Here is a 25939-nt window from a genome sequence, read left to right on the forward strand (position 1 = left end):
AAAAAGCAGAAAACATGCAAACTGGGAAAAAACAAAACCTAACAATAGACAAACTAATGGAAAGGCCATTTAAAGTTACATCACAGTGAAATTGAAAGGAGGAAGCCCAAACTGGAAGAACACAATGAGGAGATCACATTGTCCCAGATGGGAAAGAATTTGGTAAAAGTAACCCACAGTAAGAAGTGTTAGGCTCTTGCACTGTTTTGAATACCTTCTGATGAAGGAAGTTTTGAGGGTGGTTTGAGATTACCTCAATGACAGCAGTGGAAATTAGACTCTTTCCTTATCATCATTAGATTCAATGCACTGAGCAAGTTCCATAATCCCACTGAATACAGAGATTCAGGCTCAAGAAGTGATCAGGATCCTGGATCAGATAAAGCAGGACTGACAGTGGTCTACATGCTGTTGGACCACTGTTCAACAATCTGAAAGTAATAGTATAACATTTAAAACACAATGATTCATAGAGCTCCCAGAAAGCAGCAGGACTTTCCGAAGGAGTTCAGCAAAGTTCATAACCTTGCAGTGACTTCTGTAAATCAGCGCCACAGCTGAATTCATGCCAGACAGGTCCAATTCACTGCAATTACAAAAGCAACTGCAAGATCAAAAGAGACTGACGATTTATCCCATTATTTTACAGACTATTAGAAGTCAAACTCAAAGCTACATAGGGATAATCTAAGACCTAAGCTCAAAGCAGCAGAAGTACATCCCAGCTACTCCACATGTAGCTCCTGGGCTGCACAACAGATGTGTATTTCAGATAGGCTTTGTTTCTTTCTAGGGCAGACTTGACCTCAATCCAACTCAAATTAGTTCATAATACTATCAGAGGATACAAGCAGATGTGTTCAAGTAACTGCTGTCCATGTAACCAACACTTGTATTAACAAGAGCAGAAGGAAATTCAGACAATGAAAATGGGGCAATTGCAGTTTTCTGGTTTGATGTAAAATTTTATACTATAAACAGTTTGGCGCAAGCCATGCTTTAATGGGGGTAGTAATCATGAACTAAAAGGAAACTGCAGTGTGAGGCTCCAAGATCTCACCTTCATTGTGCAAGAGCCAAAGATAAAGTTCCTACTAGTTCAAAACATCCACACAGGTACAGCCTAAGATGAGCACTCCAGCTCTGACTCTCAAGTCCTAAGACTTCGTGTAATGGTACAGTGTCACAGGACGATCTTATTGGGCTTCAAAGGTGAGAGGGACAGCAGCAGGTAGGCAGTAGCTTGCTAAAGTCAGAAAAGCAGTAATACTGACATCAAGCCCTTAGCTCTGCATAGTCAGCCAACCGGAAAGAGCACTGTCAGGCACTGTCACCAGGCACCCTGAACTAAATGCATGGCCCTAAAGCAAAGGCATTAGAGTGTCCGCACACACTCAAAGGCAAGAACCATGAAAGAAAAGAAACTGATGGCAGAAGGAAGGTCATTAGCTAGTTATCAAGAGTGATTTTGCTTTCCAATGAGAACCAGAATATTGGTACAGAGTACTTCTCAGGCAATGCTGCTACATTTTCTATAGCTAGTGCCACAAGGGCTTGCACCCTGCTTCAGAGCGCTTCCTGCTTGAGGAGGCTGGGCCAGCAGCAGCTGCTAGGCAATTTGAACTCTGACCTTCCCCATGCAGCAATACATTGGCTCTTCCAGTCAGAGCTAGCCTGTTTGCAAGCAGAGAAGTAAAGACAGGCCTTTGCCGTCAGCTTTCACTCCTTCCTGTGTTTAGAAAAACATACGTATCTAGTGAAAAAGAGCACTTCTGTGGAATTGCAGCAGTCAAGATGGGCTAGGAGAAGATGGAAACGCACTCCTCACACCACTTGCACTCCTTCCATGCCTTCCACAAAGGCCAAACCCGTAACTACATTCACTCCTCATTCAGTAGCTTTGCATAACTGTTCACTTAATGTGGCCTACAAGATCTTTCTCTTAAGTGTTGTGATACTGAATCCCTCCTCACCATTACTGTCTTCCAGTTTCTGTTAACCCTTTTGTCTTGCTACAATTTCGAGCCTATACCCACTACCAGTAACTTTTCTACCCTCAGGCCTCTTTTCACTGCATCTTCTATCCCTTAAGTCTTTCAAAATATTCCCTTCATGTTTCAGTGTACTCATGAGGTGTATTTGTTTTGCCTCCTTTCTCCCCGTCACGTTCCTCATCAGATTTTGAGCCTGACTCAGGACCAATACCACTTCCCATTTCACTATGCACTGTAAGATGTCTCTATTGAAATCTGTCACTACTACACACATTTTCCTTCTACTATGGCACCTCAGGGAAGATGTGGCTGGCCTCTGTCATGAACAAAAAGACATCCTTGAACAACCTGTGTGTAGCACACCAGGCGACATGTATCACATGGATGGGTGTGAGCAGGCCCACGCCATGAATGCTAATATGAACAATTGTTTGAAAGAAGGAAAAGTACTTCTCCCATTTAACTAAAACCCACGCCTGCAATCCCAGCTGCCTTGTCACCACCTTTGACTCATTCCTCGATCCTTCCCCTCCTCCAGCCCCCATTTCTCTCTGCACAGAATCTCAATTGCTTATGAAAAATTACAGAATGACATTGCTTCTTCCATCTTCCTAACCTTCCCTACCCCTCCTGCAATTCCTCCCATCATATTCAGAAGAATCTTGCCAACCTTTTAAGCTTTCCACTTGCCCTGATGATTTTATCCTTATTTCTTTTGTGCTGATTTCCATTCCTCATCATTTGTCAATACACATTTGTATGCTCTTCTTTTCTCTCACAATACAAATGTACATTAAGTTCTTTTATCTCCTAAATTCCTCAGGCACTGGACCACAGAATGAACGTGCCGGGTGAAAAGGGGAAATGTATTCACCGTGACCTTCGTTTTTCTGCTCAGTCTTCTTTTCAGCTCTTAGTCTGCTCCACGTGAACAGGCAGACAAATGTAGTGCTCACTTTGTCAGCAGCACCTTTCATCTCTCAAATACTACTAGAGCTGCTCTGCTTTCAGTGACCACTTCCTGGTCAAAGCTCAGAACTAGTTTTCTAACCATCCTCACTCCTGACTTAGCAAAGGTCATAACATTTTTGATTCTGGAATTACTCCTAAGTAGGTTTCTGTGACTTCTACCACTACCACACTCACCTCAAAACTTGATGAAGGAGACAAATGAGCAATTATAAACATCACCACAGTTTCTTCCACACCACGTGCTTACTGTCAGTACCGATGTTTCTAACTGGTCATATGCTGTATCTACACTGCTGCAAAACCAGCTGGGTTGAAGCAGCTTGGTACAGCTGAAATTGCATACAATTACAGGTAGTGCTTGAAGTAGGGGAAAGAGATGCAGATCAGGTTCCCCGATAAATAAGGCCTGTGCTTGAAAGTTAGGCTACCAGAGCACTCAGCATGACTCAAGAGCCCAGAGCACTTGTCTTCATAGATGAATTCCCTGCTCACAGCTCTTCTAATTTTGAAGTCACAGAAACACAGAAGCTGCTGGATTTCAACTCACACAGAGCTCAGCAGGTAAGTGTCAACCTACTGCCCAGGTATGCAAAATACAACTTTCTGTAGCAGCTCCGATGTGCAGCTCTTGCTTAGTTCAAAACCAACTCTCTGTGCTCCCATACACTCTGTAAATCAGTCCTCTGTCCCACCTCTGAACTAGAGGTATACCCCTCAAAAAAGAAGTCACTGAGGGGAAGTCTATATTCAGAATACGCTTCCACACTTAATTCCCATTTGTACTTGTTTGCCTAAAATCAGTATACAAAATCTCCTCCAGCTTACTTTTGATTGAGGTGTGAGACAATTAAAAAGTTGATCCAAGATTACATAATGCTCTCATCTTGACTCTGGCCTTTGCTGTTGTGGAAATACTGCTCAGATCCTCTGCTTAACACCTGATAACACTCCCACTTGTTTAAGCCAACAACAAGCTTTTATGCTCCACAAAAGCAACTCCAAAAGAGACAAGCTGTGACTAACTTATAATACCTTCCCATACATTATCTCCCATAATCGAGGAAAATCATCTGACCAAAAGCAGAAAACCAACTGAGTATACTAAGGTAACAACATCATGCTTGCAGGAAAACTATCACCACAGAATCTAATAGAAAGCAACAATCTTCAATCTATATCCTACATTGTAAGAGTCTGATGCACTGCTCAATTATCAAAAACTCCAGGATAGCAAGCAGAAGGATTCAATGACGCAATCCAATCTACCTGGGAAAAGGAGCTAGAGATCAATATATAGCATCCTTACCAATCCCTTATACAACACACAACTCTGTTTCTATAACAAGAGCTTCCTCAGTCTTCTTGCAAGAATTGCTACAAAAATGTCTGTGAGGGTAGTTTATAATGAAGGTAATGAATCAAGCTTGAGGTTTGCTCTACCCATCCCATGCAAAGTATCTAAGCAAAAAGCAGGATCATTCTCTGCACAGACAACAGTCTAATGTGGCAGGTCACTGAGAAAACCCACAGCTTCACAACTCTGCACAACAAACCTCAACAGGTTCCCTGCTTTCCCTTCTCCTTCTACAGTGGGGGTGATCTTTTTATTAAAAAAAAAAAGAAAAAAGGAAAAAGAAAAGAAAGAAAGAAATTAAGAAAGAAGCAGTGAGCTGTGGGAAAATACTTTTAAGGCTAAGTGAGCTTTACCACCCACAAAGAGACATGTCCCCAAGGGGCCTTCACCGCCCACAAGATGATGAGCACTTCTGCAAAATCTTACCCCTTCTGATATAATGGTATCTAGAAATTCATCACTTAACAATGCATACAAAAGATATCAGCTAGCACCCTTCACTTTTAAGAGCATCATCATTTCTCCCTAAGCTACATTTCTTGCCTTTCTGAATCTCAAAGACAGCTTTAGTTTCCCAGCCACAAAAATAAGAAAAGGACTGGCCCATATCAGCAAATACTATTTACAAGCTTTCTCACATTCAGTGCTCCCTTCCACCACAAAACATTTGGGCAGACTACAGCATATGAAATGATGCACATGGCTATAGGGACCTCCTGCCCTGGGACCATGGGAGGCATCCCAACAGTACCTCAAGAAATAAACAGAAAACCCAACTCTACCCATTACCTAGCATCTGCCATTTGTTTCCAGTCTAAATTGGTCTGTATTTTGCTAATTCTTTTTGTCTCCTAAAGGGTGCTGTATCAGAAGTTTTTTGCCCTACTTCAGTATATCTAGACCAATCAAATAACTACTACTACTTACTACTTCAATTAGCTAAGTACATTAAGGATATGTCATTCTGTACCTGAAGTTTTCCTCAGCATTTCTTTCTTCAGCTACTTGTAGTCTTTCTAAAGTGCACAGAAAAGTTGTAAGTGGATTTGCACACCACCTAGAATAGTATTACTGAGACCATATAAAAACAACAACTGCAGTTTCATACTCTGATATTGCCTGCTTCATTGTAAGGCTTCAGAGCTATGTCATCATGACAGGAATTCATGCTCCCCTTGGATCACCACTGGGAACGAAGCAAATGCAGGAAAGATCTGTCCTTCAAATAAACAGACATTGCCCCAAGTCTTATTTTACTGTCTGCAATCAGATGTGGATTGATCCCAAACCAACAGCAATAGACCTGTAAGAACAAACTGAAGGTTCCTTGACACACTCAACAGCTAGCTCGTTTGAAGTACAGCTTGCCTCTGGCCCAGGGTCACTGTATACAATTTGCTTCCTTTAACTGCCTGAAATCTTCCTTATTGTTTCAGCCTAATTCAGGATTTGAGTATCATACTGTTCCTGTTTGAAACGTGCTTCCAAAAACGCATATGGAGGCCTGTGTACCAGGGCTGGTAACAATAACAGTGCAATTGCATCCCTCATCTCTTCTGGGAAATGTAATCATTGTAATCATCCCTCTAACAGAATGGCAAAAGCATAATTAGCACTTCAGGGCTCTGTATTTGGGACCTCATAACCCTTTAGCAGAATCTCCTCCTATGAAGGATTGGGAAGGACAAAGTCATAAGCATTTCTGTAGCAGAAATTCCTCTCCTGGGGAAGCATAACCAAGGACAACATATCAAAAACATCTCCACAACTCCTGAAACGCAGCCAGTCACAGACAACATCTGGCACACTTGAGTAAATGCAGATCTTCTCAACTCCTGTTAATCTCAGTGCAGCCACATTTCCAGATCCTAGCCAAAAATCCCCTGACACCTAACCCTTCATTAAGCATATCCTGTAAAAACAAAGGGGTCTGCACTCACTCTGACTAAAAAAAATGTACTCGTTTTAATTTGCACTTGCAAATAAAATTGTAAGTGATGCTCATAATATATAGCTCATAATATATAATCCACACCACCTTTTCCTATGGGCACATGCTGTGAAAGCACAGGATTGGATGGTTTTCGGCTTTCTGGTTCAGCTTATCAAAAGGAAAATGAGAGACTCCTGGCACAAAATAAGTATCCCCACAGAAAGCTAGTAACGCAGCTTTCTCCAGTAATGCCCGCTCTCTCAGACAATCCTTGAAAGAGTCAAGTCCTCAGCAGTAACGGTCATCAATGTCTTACAACTGGCTCAGCAGACTATCCCAATACACGTGACTAGAAGCAGCTGTACTTACTGCTTCAAATGGAACTCCATGCTCACGTACAGTGAGCCCAAACATCGTAACTCTGCTCTTGTGTACTCCATTATTCAGTGAATCTCTGAAGGTCAGTGATAGAAAGATCTCTGGAGATTCCTTAATCTAACCCTCTTGCTCAGTGCAGGCTGAATTTCCTGGCACTGCCACTCTGCCAAGCAGTATTTAACTCCTGGAAGCAAGGCATTCTGAAAGGAGCACATACCATACAAAGCAAAGAGTTGCTGCTTTTCCTCCTCTCAAAGTTCCTCCTTTTTCAGTTTGCTATACCACCTCTGCTACTTTCACCTGATCCTTTCTGCTTCTCTTCTAGACACTTTTTTGCACCCAGCTGTCAGGGTAGGATGCAGCCAGCCTAATTTCAGGCATCTAAAAGTACTCGCAATAGAAAGGTACTCTTCCCAAGTTCTTTATATAATCAGTGATAAACATACTGGCAGCTCCATATAAGATTCAAAGCACCTAAGTTCACCTTCCTTCAGATGATGAATCAGAGCAAAATTTTCTCTCTCTAACTATATAGGAAGCTTAGTTTCCCAAGTCAGATGACCAAAGAATTACAGTGTAGATGCCCCCCATGGTGCAAATAGCTGTGGATTCTAATTTCCAGCTGAATCATATTCCCTATCAATTAACACATTCCCACTTAGCAGACTGAGATGAACTGCAGGTTAAGCTGCAAGAAACATAAAGAGAAGACAAGAATAAAAAGGACTGAGCAAGAGCAAGCTTCAAAACACTAATAGCACTATTTTCAGTCTTCAGTTGCACCTTTATTTTGCAGTATTTTAAGACGCATTTTGAACATCTCCAGTTCTTGAAGACCAAGAGGCAGCTCTAAAAAGGACTAATATTTCAAAAGATGGCTTGTGGGTCACTCAAATGTTAATGGCATCAACTACTTTTCAGCCTTTACTGAGTCAAGTTACAATACCACAGGATGATAGACTACAACATGAGAACAGAGCTGCTGGACTTCCAATTAAAGCACAGAGCTGGGAAGAACAAGTTCACTGGTGTCTTGCAAAACAGTGAGAAACAACTGGTGTATGATAAAGATAAGACCTGCAAGGGAGAGCATAGTGTCTGTGGAACAGCTAAATGCCCCCTGTGTAGCCACAAAAAGTTACATGATACCAACTGGTTTCTAAGTTTGTTTTTCTTTATCAATAAACTAATTCTTACATTCTGGGAGAGGGATTTCATTTGAAGAATATTTATCACAAAGTTCATTTTCTGACATGGTATGTGGTACGACACTGCAGTCAGTGCTGCAGAATCTACAAAGGAGAAGTCAGTGCTGGACCTAATGCTAAGATATAGTTAACTCAAAGACATTCATCACTGGCTTTTTGCTGTTAGCTTGCTTCTGCCTTTTCATCTAAGACAACTACATGAATTTGCATGAATGTCCTGATCTACTCCTTTTCACAGCAGACACATCTTTAAGGTAACACAGTCAATGAACATAGATTGCAGCATGTTTCTGTGAAAGTCTGTTGGGTACTGTTTAATATGAAAAGATGTGAGCCCTTGAGTCACTCTGTGGTCTCTCTATAGCCTGTATCACCGGTCACTAAACATAGGAAGCTTAAAGCATGCCTCAGACTCTTTTTTGATTGGACAGCTATAGATACCTATCACCTTCGTGACAGATTTGAGAACTGTTTATATTTCTTGTGGAAATACAGCCTCTCACCCAGAAATATAAAGAGGAGAAACTGTAGTGTTGAACTGCAGATGTATAAAATAGCTACAGCAGGGAGTGAAAAGTGTGTCTTTGAAGAATAGGAGCAACATCCTTCTCAGAGAAAGTGGAGTACACACCTGTAAACAGCGAGAAAAACATGGGTTCAGGAACAAGAAGGATGTTTTCCAATCAACTCTTGATGACCTTTTGGAGTTGAATCATGTATTTCTCTCCTACCTTGTACAGTTCTGAATTGCTGCAAGCACATTTTGTAGGGTGAGAGCATCTCAGAAGTGAATTCACAGCTCACCATGACACCGGAAGCAACAGGACATCGGTCAAGAAAACTTAGCTAGGGGGAGGCATTCACACCTGTGATGCCAGAAGATCTGGAGAATCTAACTGCAGTACTGTTTCCAAGGCAACCAAAGCAGCCTCTTATCATGATCACTTTCACCATTAGAGCACAAACGAAAGGTTACTGGGTGAATTCTAGTAAGCAGCAACAAATACTCTTTCCAATTGTCTGTGTCAGAGGCTCATCAGCATCCATTTTAACTCACGTTGAGTTAGTCATTCACTTGTATTTGAACAAGTGAGCTCTTAACACAGCTAGAGTGCTAAGAGATTGGGAACATGCAGCAGGATACATCATTAGGTCATTGCCCTAATTCTCATTAGGAAAACTATCATGACCTTATACAAATCTTCCTGTCACAGAGAAAGGACAATATTTACACACCATCTTAGCTAATTTTTTATCTAAACGGAGCTTCAAACGCTCTAGCTATTGTGCCTTAATAGTTTCTGGCAGAAATACAGAAACAAGAAGCTGAGCTTCTGCATCACTTGAAGACATTCAATCTGGAATTCTCCCAGGGATGCTAGCTTTGAACAATAGGACGGTTTATGCAACTTTGCAAAAACATCATCTGGTTACTGTATGTGAAGTCCAACAGCCCAAATCAAAGGTAGGCTATCAACAATCCAATACTGCTAAGTTTAACAAGACAAGTCCTAACTTTACCAATAGCTTCAATCCCTATTCCAATGCAAGGAATAGCCATTACAATTCACATTACATAGCTTTGTTGGCATTTAAACAGAGATCAAAGCCGTACCATCATCACTCTTGTAGCAAGTTATATACAGAATAAGGATAAGTTATGGAAAAATCTGCAATACCAAGGTTATTTTTTGAAAATGTGTTTAGACTCTGGTCTGAATGTATTACCCTAAAATAGCAAGGAATTCACTCAAAACCTGTAAACGTAGACTGTCATTCAGGGGCACTCAGCCCTTAAGTTATGCTGAGTGTAGATCCACCCATGAGATGAAGAACTCGGAGCAACTGTGCTGAATTGCATTTCAATAGATGAAGTCTGGTGACAAAGTCAGAACACACAAACACAATCTGTAACCACGCAATGACAGAAATATTTGTTGAGATGCAAATAACTGAAAGATGTCTCTTAAACCAAAGCAAGGCAAGAAAGAAGCATTTCCAGCAAAATTTCATATGAAGATCTCCTGCTGGTTAACAGGAACATCAACAAACTGGCATCTGTGTTAATCTTCAAGGCCCCCTGCAAAGTTCCTTGTCAAACTCTGATTTTCTTCATCTGAGCTTGCACTAACCTGAACCAATACCTTCTTTTTTTTTCACTGTATCACCTGCAAGTTTCTGTCTATCCTGAAGTAGTCAGACATTTACTATGAAGCCTAAAGGAAAAGCTCACACAAGCAAATGAGAGGTCAGAAGCACTTCAGCAGGAATGAAGGGAATTTTAAAAATTATATATATAAAGTATATTCACTCACTTTTAATAATGTATAATGACCTACATTTGTCTACAGTTTACAGACTTAGTTCTCAAACTACTTAGTGTCCTGCTCACAGTGTGACAGTATAAAGAAATCTGCAAACAATAGTGGACAGAAGTACTCAGCCTCAAGGAAAAATATTAAAAACAAAAAAAAGAAAATCAGTAGGAGGTGGTAAACAATACTAAGCTGTGTCTTCCTTGATCCAGAGCCAACCACGTTATGCTGCTGAACTCTGCCACAGCACTAACTCCCATTAAGAAACATATAACCTCATCCCGCAGAACAGCTTTTTGGTCTCTCCTGGGAGGCACAAATGCCTATCAGAACAAAAGAAAAAACACACTCTGCTGGTTAGACTAGAAGACAAACAGTCCCAAGACACTGTAGTCCATTGCATGCAATAGGTCAGTGCTATTGAATACAAAGCCAAAATTATTTATCGCTTTCACTGACACTTAAAAAAAAAAAACAGAAACATCCAACTAATTTTCACTGTATGGATGTCTCCTTGGAGACCATAACCCCATCATTTATGTCAGTTTAATAAGGAGAGAAGAGTCCAAAGGGCAGTTTCCAGCCCACACTACCAAGAGTATCAGAAGAGCTACCAAATGAACTCCCATTTTCCTGATGAGTCTTGAAATAAAAGGAGAATGTGGAAGACTGAAAAATATGTTAGTGTTATACCAGTATTTTAAAAGGTTGAAATAGGATGAGGCATGTCAGTCTTGTCAGCCTGACATTGATTCCAGACAAAATAATGAAAAAGCTGATATAAGACTCAGTTAATAAAGGATTAAAGGAGGACAGTGTAATTACTGCCAATCAACATAGACTTTACAGGAAAATATAACTTGTCAAACTACCAACACTTTTTGGTGTGATTACAAGTTTGAATGCTACAGGTAATGATGTTGATGTAATAAATTTTCACACAGTGTTTTGCTTAGTACCACAAAACACAGTGATGCAGTGTATCACATCTGCTAACATAAGAATCTACGCTGCACCAGTAGATGAATGGGGAAGGACAGTGCTACTGGGACTTGTTTTTGTTGCAATGCTATATGCAAATTAGGTTGCTGGCATGAGATATCTGTCTGTTGTGTTAACTAGGACCCTTTAATTCCCCCCACCTGAACTCCCATCTGCTTTATCCATCTGTTGTCACTTTTTCTACCTTCACCTGGAAGTGTTTTGGAGCAGGGATGGCTGCATATCCCTGACTAGTACAAGGGTATTTAACTGTGACATAATACCTGCCTGATACCTTTAAGCTCTCCCATACCAGCAACACCATCCTGTCAAATCTATAGTGTTGTTGTGCTAGCCCATCTGCTCAGATAACTCGTTATTTTGGGGAGTTCATTAAAGCCTGCGTTTATTCACAAGACACACTCTCACCTAGCATGGAACTACTGTCTTTAAGAGTTGCATGAGAACAACATTAAGTAATGGAAAGTTGTTCATATAAAGCAGAGATCTGAAAGTAAATGTGGGCAGAACTTGACAGCAAGATGTTTGACACTAAGAAATTTAGTCAGCACAGCACAAAAACCAAAAACCCTTAAGATCTGTCTGCTTCTTTTATTTCCCCTCCTCATACAGCAATAAATGGGACAGGGGACAGGAGAAGTGTAACCAACAGCTCCCACAGGCACGTGGTCACAGAAATCCATTGTCAGTTTTTACACAAGCTGTCAGATTAAGAATGAGTTTTCTAGCATCTTTCCCAAATGTTGTAGAGGTTGCATAAGAAATACATTTGGCATCTACAGATTAAAAATAAAATAGAATCAGAACCGACATTCTGGATGCACTTTAGGATGAAGAAATTTAAGGCACTGAAGCTCAGATTAGCCTGATTTAAGTAGATGATGATTGATTTTTCTTCAACCAAGCCCAGAAACCTCACCTGTAACTGCCAGGCCAGAATTAAAGTATTCATGAGTTTTATTCACTATGGTAATTAAGGAAGAACTACCACTTTGGCAAGGGCTAACTAGAAAAGAAGGCATACTATCTGCAGAGCAACTTTCAACAGCCCCAAAATAAAGTATCAAAAATGCCAATGCTGCTGACTGATCTAATGACCACAAGAAATTCTCTATTCCACAACTGCCAACTAATTTCCTAGTTCTCATCCTTCACACCTCCACCTAATATTTACATCTTCAACTTTCCTGGCTTCTGTAACACATTAACACATTTTCAAATGCAAGTGTAACATTCTGAAAGCTGAAAAGTGTAGGTATAGACTAAAAAAACAGAATGCTGAAATAAAATATGACAAGGAATTGCTGCATTAGGAGAATTAATTATTTTTGTATTTATGTCAATGGAAGTTTTCACTGTGGAATCCCAGCCATTTACAGTGAGGTACCATAAGACTGCAGCAGCCAACAAAGTATATTCAGCATAGCACCATACAGAAAAGATTGGTCTTGTCTGCTAGAAGCCCCATGATTACAACTTCCATTTTCTTCTGTTAATCTTGGAATGCATGCTGCAAACAGCAAATGTGTATTTTGGGGCTCAAATTCCCTAAAATGTGCAAGAAGCAGCAGCCAGGCTGCTTTCCAGTCACTAAGAAATAGACAGCCTGTGAGGAGGGCTGGAAGAGGGTTGAAGGCAGGTGTCTCCTGCAAAGCTGGGCTACAGAAAAGCTCTGCAGTGTTGCCTGGCAGCAAGTAATTATCTGCCAGTGTGCTGTTTCCATGTGCCAACAACCAAAGCCCACACAGGCAGCAAGCATGGGAAAGTACATGCGTCAGCTAAAGCTTCAGGCTAATTCCACTGTTTCCTAATAAAAAATAGTGGAGGTGCTTTGGAGCCTAATCTATTGCAACAAGGTCTATGAACTATACATTCACTCAGACAAAAATGACCAGAGACAAGAATCCAGGAGATGCATCTTGTACTTAAGAGCCAGAAATAAAAGACAAGACCCCTGTCCTACAAAACAAGCCATGCAAAAACCACAGCTCCACACCAGAATGGTTGGGAAATCTCCTGTGTCTGCACAACATGATTTAGGTATAGCTGATAAAAGCTTAGGATAAGATAAAGGTCTCTCAAGAGTCTGTGTGACGTTTGCAGCACTCCTTTCAGTGATGGAACTGCGCCTAAGAAGAGGAAAAGCGCACATCCCAGCCTATCTGTCCATACCTTGCCCCTTGTTCTCCCTCAAGCTCCAAGATGCCTTCCCTGCACTTGGGTTAATTACAGAGCAACTCAGAATCAACCAAAAAAGCACCCTCAAGAATTGCGTAATCAAGAACCATTTCATTCATGGCCTGCCAGTGTGTTGACTCTTGTTCCCCTCCACACCCCCTCCCGCCTCCGCTTGCCCTTTAAGGCTCCCAAATGCCTGTGCACCATATGTGGTGGCAGCCCAGTTTTTTAATACACACTTATTAAGATCCTAATTGAATCCCGCATTGCCTTGTGTGCATCTTGCCAGCCAGAACACGAACAAGGCACCCTATAATTCAATTAGAAGGACCTGCAGTAAACCAGTTGTTAGTCTGTCAGGTTGTTAAGTAAAAGACATCTAGAAATAGGGAAGGAAGCTAAACAAAGAAAATTGTTAACAGTGCCCCTCCCCAAATCACACTGACACTCCCATACAAATCTTTGAAGAATGGAACCTGCCACGCCCAAGGATTTGAGTGATAGCTTACCATCATGCCCTAACCATCCTCTCTTGTTTCGGGGGACTTAAAACCTCAACAGTTGAAATTGGCCTTTTCCTGATCGGTCCATTTCTGCACAGTTTCATGAGAAAAATAAAAATAGCATACACAACAGCTAAAAACTAGGAAATCTCATTACCTGCCAAAACCCTGTTGACAGAAGAATGAGTGGCCAAGCCAGGCTGTCCCCTTTCATGGAAAATTCCAGCATAAGGCAAGTACTCTGGCAGCAAGAAGCGCCTGCAAAACAAAGACCGTAAATTTACCTGAAGAAGATACATCCCAGTATGCTACAACAATTGCTTTGAGGAAACTAAATTTCATCACACTATAGCAGAAGGAAGACCAGACTCCCCTGCTTAGCCAGCCATTTCACAGCTTGAAATGAATGGCAAATTACAGATAAGATTTTCCTCTAATCAACGTGGTTTTGAAGTCACCATCAAGTAAATCCCTTACACCACCCACAATAGCTTCTTCATTGTAAACCAGCAAGTCTCACTAAGAATTTCCCATCAGATTCTTCTGTCCTCCTATTATATCCTAACATGCGCGTAAGAAATGCTAAGGTGATGCTAACATGCCATCTCAGGAGTTCTAGAATTTGTCAACCAAGAAAACAGCAGCCTCGTGCAAGAAAGGAAATCAATCTGAATGTACCATAGAGTTGTACCACAACTTGCTCCTCCAGGACTTCCACATCTGTCTATTCTTATATGTAACAAAAACTTACCTTGGGACAAAGCGCCCCAGCGATGGTGCAGACATGCGGGCATTACGGGGAGCTCGGTGCCTGGATCGATCTCCATTGTCCCTTCAGCAAAAGAAAAACAAATAAATATTGCACATTGAAAATACAATGTAATGAAGAACTCTCTGTGAAAGGAAAAAAAAATGATGTCAACTAGTCATCTTGAGTACAACATTGAGTTTTAATGGTTCTCCTGTGTAAGCCATATGCTGCTTATGTTCCAAATTCATATAGTTCATTATACCAGTGATATCTGATAGCTTTGCATACAGATTGCATAATATACGATTTCCTCATTTTTCATCAGCATCTCAAACACATCAGCAAAATCATAGTCAATTAATTAATGTCAGTACCCACATAAATTAACTAGAAACCTTGGGATTTGGACCATGAGAGCAAAAGCAAGCACACCACAGTCCTGAAGAAAATGTTCTGCTAGCCAAGGAAATATGCAACATTTCACTTGTTCATTTCCAGAAGTTCTGGTTAAGGAATGTCATCTGCAGACTATCTTTTTGAACTCTCTCCCTTCTAAGTCCAGTTTAAGTGCCATCACAACTTAAAATAAATCTCACTTCTCACAAGCTTTTCCTTTGAAATCAGAAATGTTAAGTGGTATCCATACTTCCTCAAAAATCTCTCATTCTGCTTCACAACAAATGACTGTGCATTGGAGAATGAGGTGAAAGGGTTTAGTTCTACAGCACGCACAGGAAAGCCTACTTTCCCAGAACCAAAAAGGCTGCCTAGAGGAGCTGTGTGGAATTTCCATTCTTGGAAGTCTCAAGCCATAGCTAGACAAAGCCACGGCTGATTTGGGCAGAAGCAGCCCTACCTCAAGCAGGAGCCCAGACTGAAGGACCTCCAACAAGCAAAATTCCTGACACCACATTCATAGCTGTCAGAGGGTCTATAATTACTCAACTCTAAAACTGCAAGGAAAAGAATGACACTCCATCATTGACTTGAGTTCTGAAACAGATACCTGCAATGCTTTATGATTTCACTTCAGAAATTTACTTTCTACATGACCTTGCACAAGCAGCAAGCATGTTCTCCCTGGATTCCAAACCCCCATCTGACTGCAGTTCTTCCTGCCCTCCTCCCAAGCAGTTGTGGGTAGAATATTAGTTACAGATCCCTAGAATCACTAGAAAACTAAATATTCCTTATGTAACACACTAGCAGTGCATTCCTGACCCACTCCAGCAAGTTGTGCATGTGGTTGAGATTGTTTTCTTCTTTTTTTGTTGTTTTGCTTTTTTAAAGTCAGTGAGCAAGAAGCGTGGGCTGAGAAAAAAGTCCACTGCATGGCTGTTTCCCACACACTTGAGGAACCAAGAACACAAGAGCAGAGGTTGTCCCGCAAAGCTCATTAGCATTTCAAGTTATTCCACCAAAATACGATCTAAATCAAAGCTCAAAGCGTCAATTTCCCCCTCCTGCTGCAAATGCAGCACTCGCTGTTCACAGCCAAAGCCACACCTCTCCCTGAGGTTTCTGTGAAACCAGCAGGGGTTCCTGAAATCAGCAAAATAAAAGATGCTGCTGGTCTTTTATCAGAACCCTCCACTCCATCAGGAAGCAGATCAATAACAGAAGAAATACTGAAAGGTCTGAGTGCTGACATATCAACTTTTCCTGCTAAAGAGAAAAGGCCAAAGGGGACAGCAAGCATTCTGTTCCAGATCCTGCCACAGGCAGTAAAAGCTGGTGAAAGTCAGACAAGAAATATAGAGGTTTTCTTTTTTTTGAAGAGTTCATGTAGCAGATTTTTGAAACTATGCTGATACACAGCCCTGGGAGAATAAAAGCAAAATAGTTTTCAGAATCAGTACTTGTTTTGGTCATCTACTAGAATCAGAAGATGCTCTTGAAACAGATAAATAACAGCAAAAGGAACAACAGGACTACATCCTGCAGAACTACCCAGATAAAAAGATCACTACAACAGGCTTCAAAAGAGATGAGGAACTAGCTCTAGCAAGCAAATTTTAAAAAGTTCAAGGTGCAAAGTCTCCCATAGCAGAAATCAAGAGTCCGTAAGCAACTAATTCTGGTATTTTAAAATGGCACTAGCCAAAGTTCTTCGCATCCATAGAAACATTTTAGACACGCACTGTCTGATGAACTGGAGTGGAAGATGGGAGAAGTCCTTTATCGTCCCTGTCTCTGTTTATGTAACCTCTCAATATAAAGTGAACGGAAGAGAAAATACAGGCTACACTCTCAGTTTTCATCATTACTTTCACTTTCATCAGACAGCCTCTAGAGATTCAGAAGAAAGCAATCTACTTTTAGGAACCCCTTAAAAAAAAAAGAAAAAAATGTAGACCCCCCACCATTCTAACTATCACTACCCTGTAACTTATGCAACAGGGTTTGGAATGAGAAACTGACTATCCAGTGAGAATTCTAAAACTTCCAAGTACCAGAATGGAAGCATAAGATACAGTCACTTAGCTGTTTGTGTGAAAAAGGAATATTACCAAACATTACTCTGAATCGCTAATTTACAGTCATTTATATCTAATCTCCTATGCTCAATGTCGTGTAAGAGTTTTTGAGCATCTACTGCTGAAAAGCTAGAACAGCTGATGTTACCCTGGTGCCAGCTGAAGATTATTTCTGCACCTACTAAAAAAGCTCTACAGATCAGTAAAGATGGGTGGCACTTTGTGTTATTTCTGTACTACACACTGCCTGCTGACAGAGGGAGGAGAGCAGATGTTAAACTGACTGCAGTGCCAGCGTGAGGGACTCCTGCAAGAAACTAAACACTTCCTGCAAAGTTCTCTACAGTAGGAGTGAAAACCTCATGTTCCACTTCCCACCTAATGTCAACTACCTGTAGACTCATTCAGATAATTATTCGCGGTGGACAATTTAATTAACATAACCTGAAAAGATGGATACCTCAGTGTGTTTGTACACATAAGCTCCCTCCATAAAATGACCCAACAGCTTTCCCTGCAAAAATAAACAAAAGCAACGTGTCACAGCAAGTGTTGCAACAGAGTTGAAAAGCCTCTTGGAATATCCTTTGCTGTCAGTGCATCAGCAAAAGCAAATTGCACAGGGAAACTTCTGAAGAAGAAACAAAACCAGACAAGTTTGTCTGAGGAGAACTGCAAACACCAACAAATGGTCAACAAACTTTAAGGGTCTGGCCCAGAATTCAGGTTACGGCTAACTTAATTAGATACCAGCACAGGATAATTTAAAGCAGCAACATGGTGAGTAAGAGTTGGTAGGAGAAAAACAGCATCAACAAAGGATGCAGCAGGAAGAGAATGCAATGTTCTCACATACATTCAAGGAGCTAATAGGGCAGAAGAAGGATGAAAGTTTAATATAAACTGGATTTCTTCTTGGTACTTTTCTTGCCTGTTGACTGAAGTATACATAATGGAGTGGAAATGATGGCCGTGAAAACAGATATACAGATCTAAAGTTCAGCATTCTGGAGTTTTGGAGAATAAAGACTTTCTTACTCATCTAATAATTCTACTACCACATGAGTATCTTCTGTATCCATTCAGTTACCAAAGATCGTCAGAAAAGGGAAAAAAAAAGCTAGGCTTTGCTTTTCAATCTTGGCAACAGCAATCTTTAATATTTAGAAATTGTTGTATTAGGAAGTGAAATTAAACACACAGCATGGAATTTCTAATGCAATCTGCTTGTCCAACCGTTCCCATTGTAGACAACATTAAAACTCCCACTGACTACATTGCCAACAGAATTAGGTCAACAAGGACCGTTTTGAAAAGCCATTTAATTTATCAGAGCCAGTACCAGTGAAGTTGCACAAGCACGAAAGTATCAAATCATGCCAGACCAAGCCAGTTGTTCCATATTTTTGGCATTTTATACTGTTTCATCTGATCCAATTTAAAATGCTAAATCAATTTCTATTGCAGAGGATTTTGCATTTCATTCTGATGCTAACTAACTGGTAAAGTGGCATCTACAAATATCTTGAAGGGTTGGCACCGGATTCAGTTACACCACAAATGTAACTAGAAGAAAAGCTTTGTCAAACATGAGGCATCTCCACACACTTGCTACCAGTTGCCTAAGACTGCAGGAGATTACTTCAGCAGGAGGGCAGGAGTAGCACAAAGACCATACTGAGAGCTCAGAAGAGGTACAGATCTATTTGGCTTCGGAAACTGGTCAAATCTGACCCAGGTCCTTTAGAGTGTACATGTAGGATGTAAATAAAATGGCCATGAAGAAGAAACAGAACCTGTGCAGGATTCTCTGCGGATTTAGATGGAAACAGATGACTTACAGTGTGAAGGGCATACTCACAAGAGCTGCCTAGGACTACAAGACAAAACACATTATGTTTCATACAAAGAAAAAAGAGTGGGGGGGCACATCATGTTTGCTAGTGATTCTAATGTGTCAGCCACTTCCTAGCACCATTACTGATGAGTAAGAGATATACATTGCTGCGAGCACAATGACAGTAAATTAACTTCTGGCTGTACAACAGAGATGATCAAAACATCAGAAAATGTTAGAACTTTGGCTTTTTTTCTGCCTCATTTTGCAAGATCCTAAGCATCTCCTGCAAAAAAGGTTTGAGAAAACTACAAGCATTTCTAGGAAAAAAGCTTCTCAAAATTGAGAAGCAAACAACGTAAATAAAACCTTGACATTCACAATAATTCAGTAAGATACATGTATCCTGGAAGATGAGAGTCATGATGCAAGTTGTTGTAACTCTGTAGAAAGACATGGTAGCTGCAATAACACGTCCTGGATGAATAAGGTTGGTCTCTTAAAAGCATAGTTTCCACCCCGTAGATGCTATTTTACTCACAATCCTCAAGTCTTGAAAAATCTGTACACTCGACCCAGAAAAAGGGGACCATTCTACTTATGATTGAGGACAACATCTACCCTGAAAACAGGAAGATTCAAGACTATCTCTGAGCAGAAATTTTTGCCACATATAGATACAAACAATTAAATATGGCACACCGGGCATATAAAAATGGTAAAAAATATAAACATTCACAGACTTTGAAAGGATGAAAACTTGGATTTAAATGAAAGTACAATCTTGTAAAGATTAAGAGCATGATTTTTACTACCTGTCTTTGAAAAGTATGGTCATTGCTGAAGGACTTAGAATAAAAGGATACAAGAACCAAGAAAAATTAAGCAAAAAAATTAATATACTACACTCCAAGCTTTTCCTGGCACTAAGTGTATTTGGACCAGGGAACAGACTCCCAAACATTACAGTGAAAGCTCAACAAAATCGAAGAATAAAAATATTAAAGAAACTGCAAACAGCAATACTGCCCAGCTGGAGAGATAAGTACTAGAAGAGATTCTTTACATTGCTACTTAATACAATAATTGCAGAAGTTAGGTAAGTCACTCAAGACAGTGCTTTTCCATTTTCCTACGTTCCTTTGAAGGCTTAAATGTCAGTCTTTGACAAGAAGCTTTTTTAAGAAAAGTTTTCTCTGGTGTTCCCATGCATTTATCAACTAAAACTTCATAAAAGCAATAGTACTGTAGATTGCTGTGTTACTAATGGCTCTCCTGACTAGAGGGAAGCAAAATCTCCAGCCTTGATTACCTTTTAGAGGGCCATTCTGATGGAAATGTATTTACAAGATTAAAAATGGCACTTCAGAAGATCAAGTGTTTCAGACAAACATCACATAAGAGAGGATTTGTCACCCGGTCAAGAGAAACAGCAGCACTTTCCTGTTAAATGCTGAGGATTAATTGCTTCAGAGAAACACTAATTTCAAATCACAACAAAGCCCTCTTATCTAGAAGCAGAGCAGGTATCCAGTTGACTCTATTCTAATCACCTCACTACACGCTGAACTACCAAAATGATGACACCTTTTAGAATAAGATGTTAAACCCCACAGCTACATCGAATCCTTAGGAAAATGGACAGAGATAGAGAATCCCTATACCCCAGCCTAGTACCGAGGAAACAACTTTATTCAATATTTTATTTTAAAAAGAAAAAAGAAAAAAAGTCAACCAATATTACAACCATCTTTCTTTGGAGATCCTTTAACTGAGCATCTTCAAGCACTTGAACATAAACACGAGTAGTGAAAGCATCACTATAGCTAAGTTTAATCTCATAAAACCTGGTGCTCATTCAATAGTTTGTACAGCAAACATACCTGCAGCCCCATTGGATTTCAGTACTGGAATTAAGTATCAGAAGCAAGCAGTAGCTTTTTTTTCTTAATAGAATACACTGACTACTACTATGCTGCTCTTCGAAGAGAAGCAGAAATGAAAACATAACTGCACAATTAACTATCAATTGTCAGTTCTACTGGCTTGTAGAATGCTAACCAGTGCCTGCTCTGCATGGTCAGCAACAAAAATGCTTCCTAATCACTCTCATCAACACCAGACATCATTTACCAGGTGATCTTGTTTGGCTCAAGAGTTTCAGAGACAGAAAATAAAGGCAAAAAGGAAACAATGAATATAGTTTCTAAATAGTTTAAGTGGCAGAAAATCTCAGAAGGGTGAAGGATTCAATCTTGACATGAAGACTGTTTCAAGAAGCCCAGGCACAATACAGTATGGGATATGATGTGAGCTTTTCTGGCAACTGTCACGTTCCAAGAGGCACTCATTCCTTTACCACCCTGCTATGAAGACACTTGCCTTGTTGGAATCTGACTTAATGGTAAAACAGCATTATGCTGGAGAGGTTAGCAATATCCTGCAGCGCTCCTGAAAGGAAATAGTCATTGCCTGTCACTGCATCCAGGCAGTATTATTAGACATTAAGACCAAGATAAGGAGAATATAAAAGACCGTCACAAAAGATAAAGATAAAAACAGGGAAAATGAAGCTGCAGGCTGTTATGAGTAGATCACAAGCCAAACTAAGACTCTCACTAATCCTTGAAAAGTGAAGTTCAAAGAGTAGGTTCAGTATCATTCCCATTCATCCAGGACTTGTTAGCATTCTTAGCCTGGAACTGTGTTTAAGATGATGAATATAATTAACATAAATCGCTATGTATCTAGAAGCAACATCCTAGTGCTAACTGCTCCAGAAACCTATACCAGAGACAAGAAAAATGACAAATGTGACCATCAGGTTTCAATCAGTCTGCACCAAAGACATAGATAAAGGGGCTCTGGGAAGAAAATAACAACAAGGACAGATACATACAACGAATAGCAATCCTGTTATTTGTATTTATCTCTGAACTCCAGTAACAAAATACTAACAAGAGTATTATTTGTAGGTGCTCGCATAGGAGGGGCGGATGACAAACTTTCCATCTAAGACTTCCAGAAAGAAATTACTGCTCTTTCTGCAGTTTTCCGGTGAACCAAAGATCCCCAAAATCTTTTTTTTAATCAACATTTAAGCAACTCCTAGAGTCCATATGCATTTTCTACCTCCTACCAAGTGTTTTGTTGACCTCAAATGTAAACATCAGGACAGAAACAGTAAGAAAGAAACAAAAGTCTAACTGGCATTACAGACCTTGCAGTTTAGCTGAACTACTTTTCTACCACTATGCCAAAAGGCAGTGACTAAGTCATCTCTCTCACTCCACTCTAACCACATTGCCGTGGCCACTGCGTGTCCCCTTCAGGTTTTTCTCAGATAATATTTAATTCAGATACAACTGCTTCCAGGCAGTTCTTAATGTTTTCAGGTACCAAGACACATCAAATTTTCTAAAAAGTATAAGAAAAGATATTTTAAATTAGGAAATCCCAAAGGAAGAGTGATCGTCTGGGTATCTTGCATAAGTGTCTAATTAGCCATGAACTTTCCTACTTAATATATAAAAGTTAAACCAAAATGCCAGCTCCAAGCAGAACACTGACTATGACAAAACACCAAACCATACAGAGGGGAAAAGTCTACCACGTAACTCTCTATAATCAAATAATGTTCAAGAAAGTAGAAGTGAGACACACTGATTCAATAAAGGGGCAATCAGATGGCAGGTTTCAATCACTGAACTTTTTAAGACAAGAGACTACTAGAAGAACTTGGATTTTCCAGTTCTAGCTGTGACAGCATCAATAATGCAACTGAGAGTGGCAGAAAACAGACATGGTAGACTCTTATACTTATGGGGGGATCTCTTCCAGATGGCCATCTGAGAAGTCTGGGTCCAGAAATGCCTGAAATGAAAGGATTTAAAGTTGACGAAAAAAGCTAAATGATCTCACCCTGAAACCTGTAAGCATTCCACAGGTGATTCATCATCTCTGCTAAGCAAGAGTCTGCTTCCACAAAAACAGAGAGCCCGTTATGATCTCAGTAGAACAGTGTCTGTGGTTCTCCTATTCTGTGTCTCAAAATAAAAATTAAAGAGATAAAACACTGAAACAAATTCTCAGGTCTGGGAGGTGAAGCCCTTCTTGCACAGTGACAACACAGTGAAGACCTTCCTATTCTGTGACAATGGCACAACTGAATGCCTCAACACACATCCTCTTGAGTAGAACAAAGAAGGAAGAAAGAGGAAAAAGCTGCAGATGTAAAAGAAGTGTTATCTCCAAGATCCCTCGTAACTACGTTCTACCAGGCAGCCTGCCCTCAAAAGCAGGAGTCAGCCACAGCCACACCTCTATCCCTGGCTTGAAAGCCCTCATGGAAGCGAAGGATTTTCGAGCAAGGCTTTCAGACAAAGGAGGTACACTGTGCTATATATCTGCTTTTCAGTCTTGCAGATAAAAGAACCTGCATTCTTTCCCATATTTGCTGCAGAAAAAAAAAAAGTTACACGGATGGGAAAAATTAACCTGCAGAAACAGCTTCACATGATGATTAAGGTGACTAATTTCAAATTACACACAAAAAATTAGTATGCAATATCCAGGGAGTCCTGGAAGCAGAAGCAGAGCCTCCTATATTTTAACTGCTCCAGAATAACAGAAGATATCCAGTCAAGTTTATTGAACAAGTGAAAATTCAGTTTAGCAACATAAATCTAAATTTACGACGTGTTCCAAAACAGAAGACGCTCAAAATGACACTGAAATTAGCAAGTTATGACTTGTCTTCAAAGAATCTACTTCTACCAGTTATCTTGGAAGAATGAATTGATGCCATTCACCACTCAGAGATTCTTATTCCAGAACACCAAAAACATTTTCATTTTAGTCTAGGATTCATAGAATGCTAACCTAAAAACCCACTCCTATCAATTTATCAGTTAATAACCAAATACTACAGTCTATATATACATTACAGTCTGTATAAAATACTTTCTTCCAGACATGACTAAGTTTACATTTGTCAGTTGTATTTAATAAGCACTGAGATGACAACAGTGACAGGTTAAACACAGGCAGTGCATGCAGAGAGATAACATCTTATTAGATCAAATAATACAGGTATAGCTTATGTCTCCCTCCTCCCTCAGCCCATAGCAGCTGGTATAATGAAAGGATATTACTAATACTTATTAAAAAAAAAAGCACTCTATTTCACATTCTTAGACCAACACTACAGCTATCACTACCACAAACAAAATATATTTATGAATTAATTCAAATGAGATTCTGGAGAAACTGCAGGCATTTGGGAGAAAATGGAATCAAGATACTAACTCTCAGGGCAAGAGGCTTTAGCTTAGATTTATGGGCCACATGCACACAAACAGCACAGAGGCTGTTTGGTTCCTGCATCCTGTACACTAGGTCATCAGGCAAGCAAAGCTGAAAAGATGCAACAGTGAATCCTAGAGCACAGGAATTCTCAGAACCTCACAGAAGTTGAGAGCCAATGATGACTTGTCCAGTAGGGATGATGCATCAGACTTGTTACTTGCCCACAGTGTTACACATAGTAAAACTAACTGGTGTTTAATGGTGTTTAATCTCCACTTCTCATTTTCCTGGAGATCAAGAGTTAAAAAGAGAGACTACTTACCAATTGCATTAATCCGTTTAGATAGATAAAGCACTGAGGCAAATCGCTATGACTTTTACATTGAGAACAGTTCATTAGATACCAATACAAAAGCATGAGCTGCAACCAGCAATACAAAGAAACAATTCTCTGTAATGCATCAGATCTGTAGAAATAGGGAAATCACAGCAACTGGGCCAGAACCAGAAAGAAATACATGACTCTGCTCAGCTGACAAAGTAAAAACCAGGGATACAGGAGTCAAAAGGAGAACTTGTGCAAAACATTTCATTGTGGAGTCTCAGCAGAAATCAAATGAGTCATGAGACAAGTTCCAGCTCAAAGGACTCTGCAAAGCAGCTCCCTCTAATCAGCCAGGAGAAATAATGAAGCAGAGAAGGAAAAAGACAATGTCTTGAATGCACAGACAAGAATTCAGTATGAATTGTACAACCACAAATTCAGCCATTACACAGTAAGGAACAAGCACTTCTCTTTGCTCAGTATGAAATGAAAGACAACCAATAAGCTTGCTTCGCTGAAGTGTTCCCTGACTGGGTGCTCTCACCATGTGAATATTATCTGCAGGGGAACACACTTCCCCACTGATATTTGCCTGGCTCTGTGAATGGAGATTCTACCAGTTTTAATTTTCCCAGCTGAACAAATTGCCTCAGATGAAGGAAATGGAGTAAAAAGAACATCTGCGCTTGAGGGGCGCCCACCTTACAAAACTGGCTCAGCAGCCAGCACATTTCTGCTTCTCCAGGCCAGGTTACTGCTTGAGAAAACCTACTAGCCAGTGACTCTTCTGCATTATCTTACCTCCCTTCATTTTCATCTTATACAAAGCCACAGTGACAGGGGAGATACTCATTCACCCTATGCTTCTGAATAATTACTGGAGCATGAAACAACAGCTTCACAAAATAACATCCAGGAAAAAAAACACCCACAAACTATTCTACCACCAGTTGAAAGGGATTAATGTCTTGCTTTTCTGGGAACAATCTTACCAGCATCCTTCATAAAGGACCTCACATTGACACAAAGGGCATGGAGCTTCAGCATCATGCCATCTCAAACATGTGCAACTGCAGCAAGCAAACACGAAAGTTCTGACAGTAACAAAGTTGACAGCATCCTCTGCTGGTAGGAACAACACAAAAGGCCAGATATGAGGGGTTCAAAAGATCCTCTCAGACAAACGCAGCTTCTGACTACACTGTCTGTATAGGCTACTTTTAAAGTCACATTCACAATAATCCTATGTCTCCAGCACAATACATGCTGAAGAGGAAAAAAATCAGTGAAATTCTTAAAAAAAAACAAACAAGGGAAAAGTCTCCTGCTTAAAGGGAATGACTGGAGACAAATGAGAACAGTCCTTCTCTTTTCTTCTAAAATTCATTTTAAACTAAAAGCCTGA

At 40.2% G+C, this 25939-nt stretch overlaps 1 protein-coding gene across 5 annotated transcripts in view; it reads right to left on the bottom strand.

Moving 5' to 3' along the window:
• Window positions 1-25939, bottom strand: part of AMBRA1 (autophagy and beclin 1 regulator 1) — a 123381-nt gene that overhangs the window by 58452 nt on the left and 38990 nt on the right. For all 5 annotated transcript variants that reach the window (XM_065754877.1, XM_065754876.1, XM_065754873.1 and 2 more), the window contains 2 exons: window positions 14589-14669; window positions 13995-14095 (listed from right to left, as the gene is read on the bottom strand). In XM_065754877.1, coding sequence (XP_065610949.1) covers window positions 13995-14095; window positions 14589-14669 — 182 coding nt within the window. The remainder of the gene's footprint in view (window positions 1-13994; window positions 14096-14588; window positions 14670-25939) is intronic.

Source organism: Cyrtonyx montezumae, unplaced genomic scaffold (assembly GCF_038088225.1).
Source record: "Cyrtonyx montezumae isolate F1298 unplaced genomic scaffold, pur_monq_1.0 scaffold_10, whole genome shotgun sequence".
Lineage (NCBI taxonomy): Eukaryota > Metazoa > Chordata > Aves > Galliformes > Odontophoridae > Cyrtonyx > Cyrtonyx montezumae.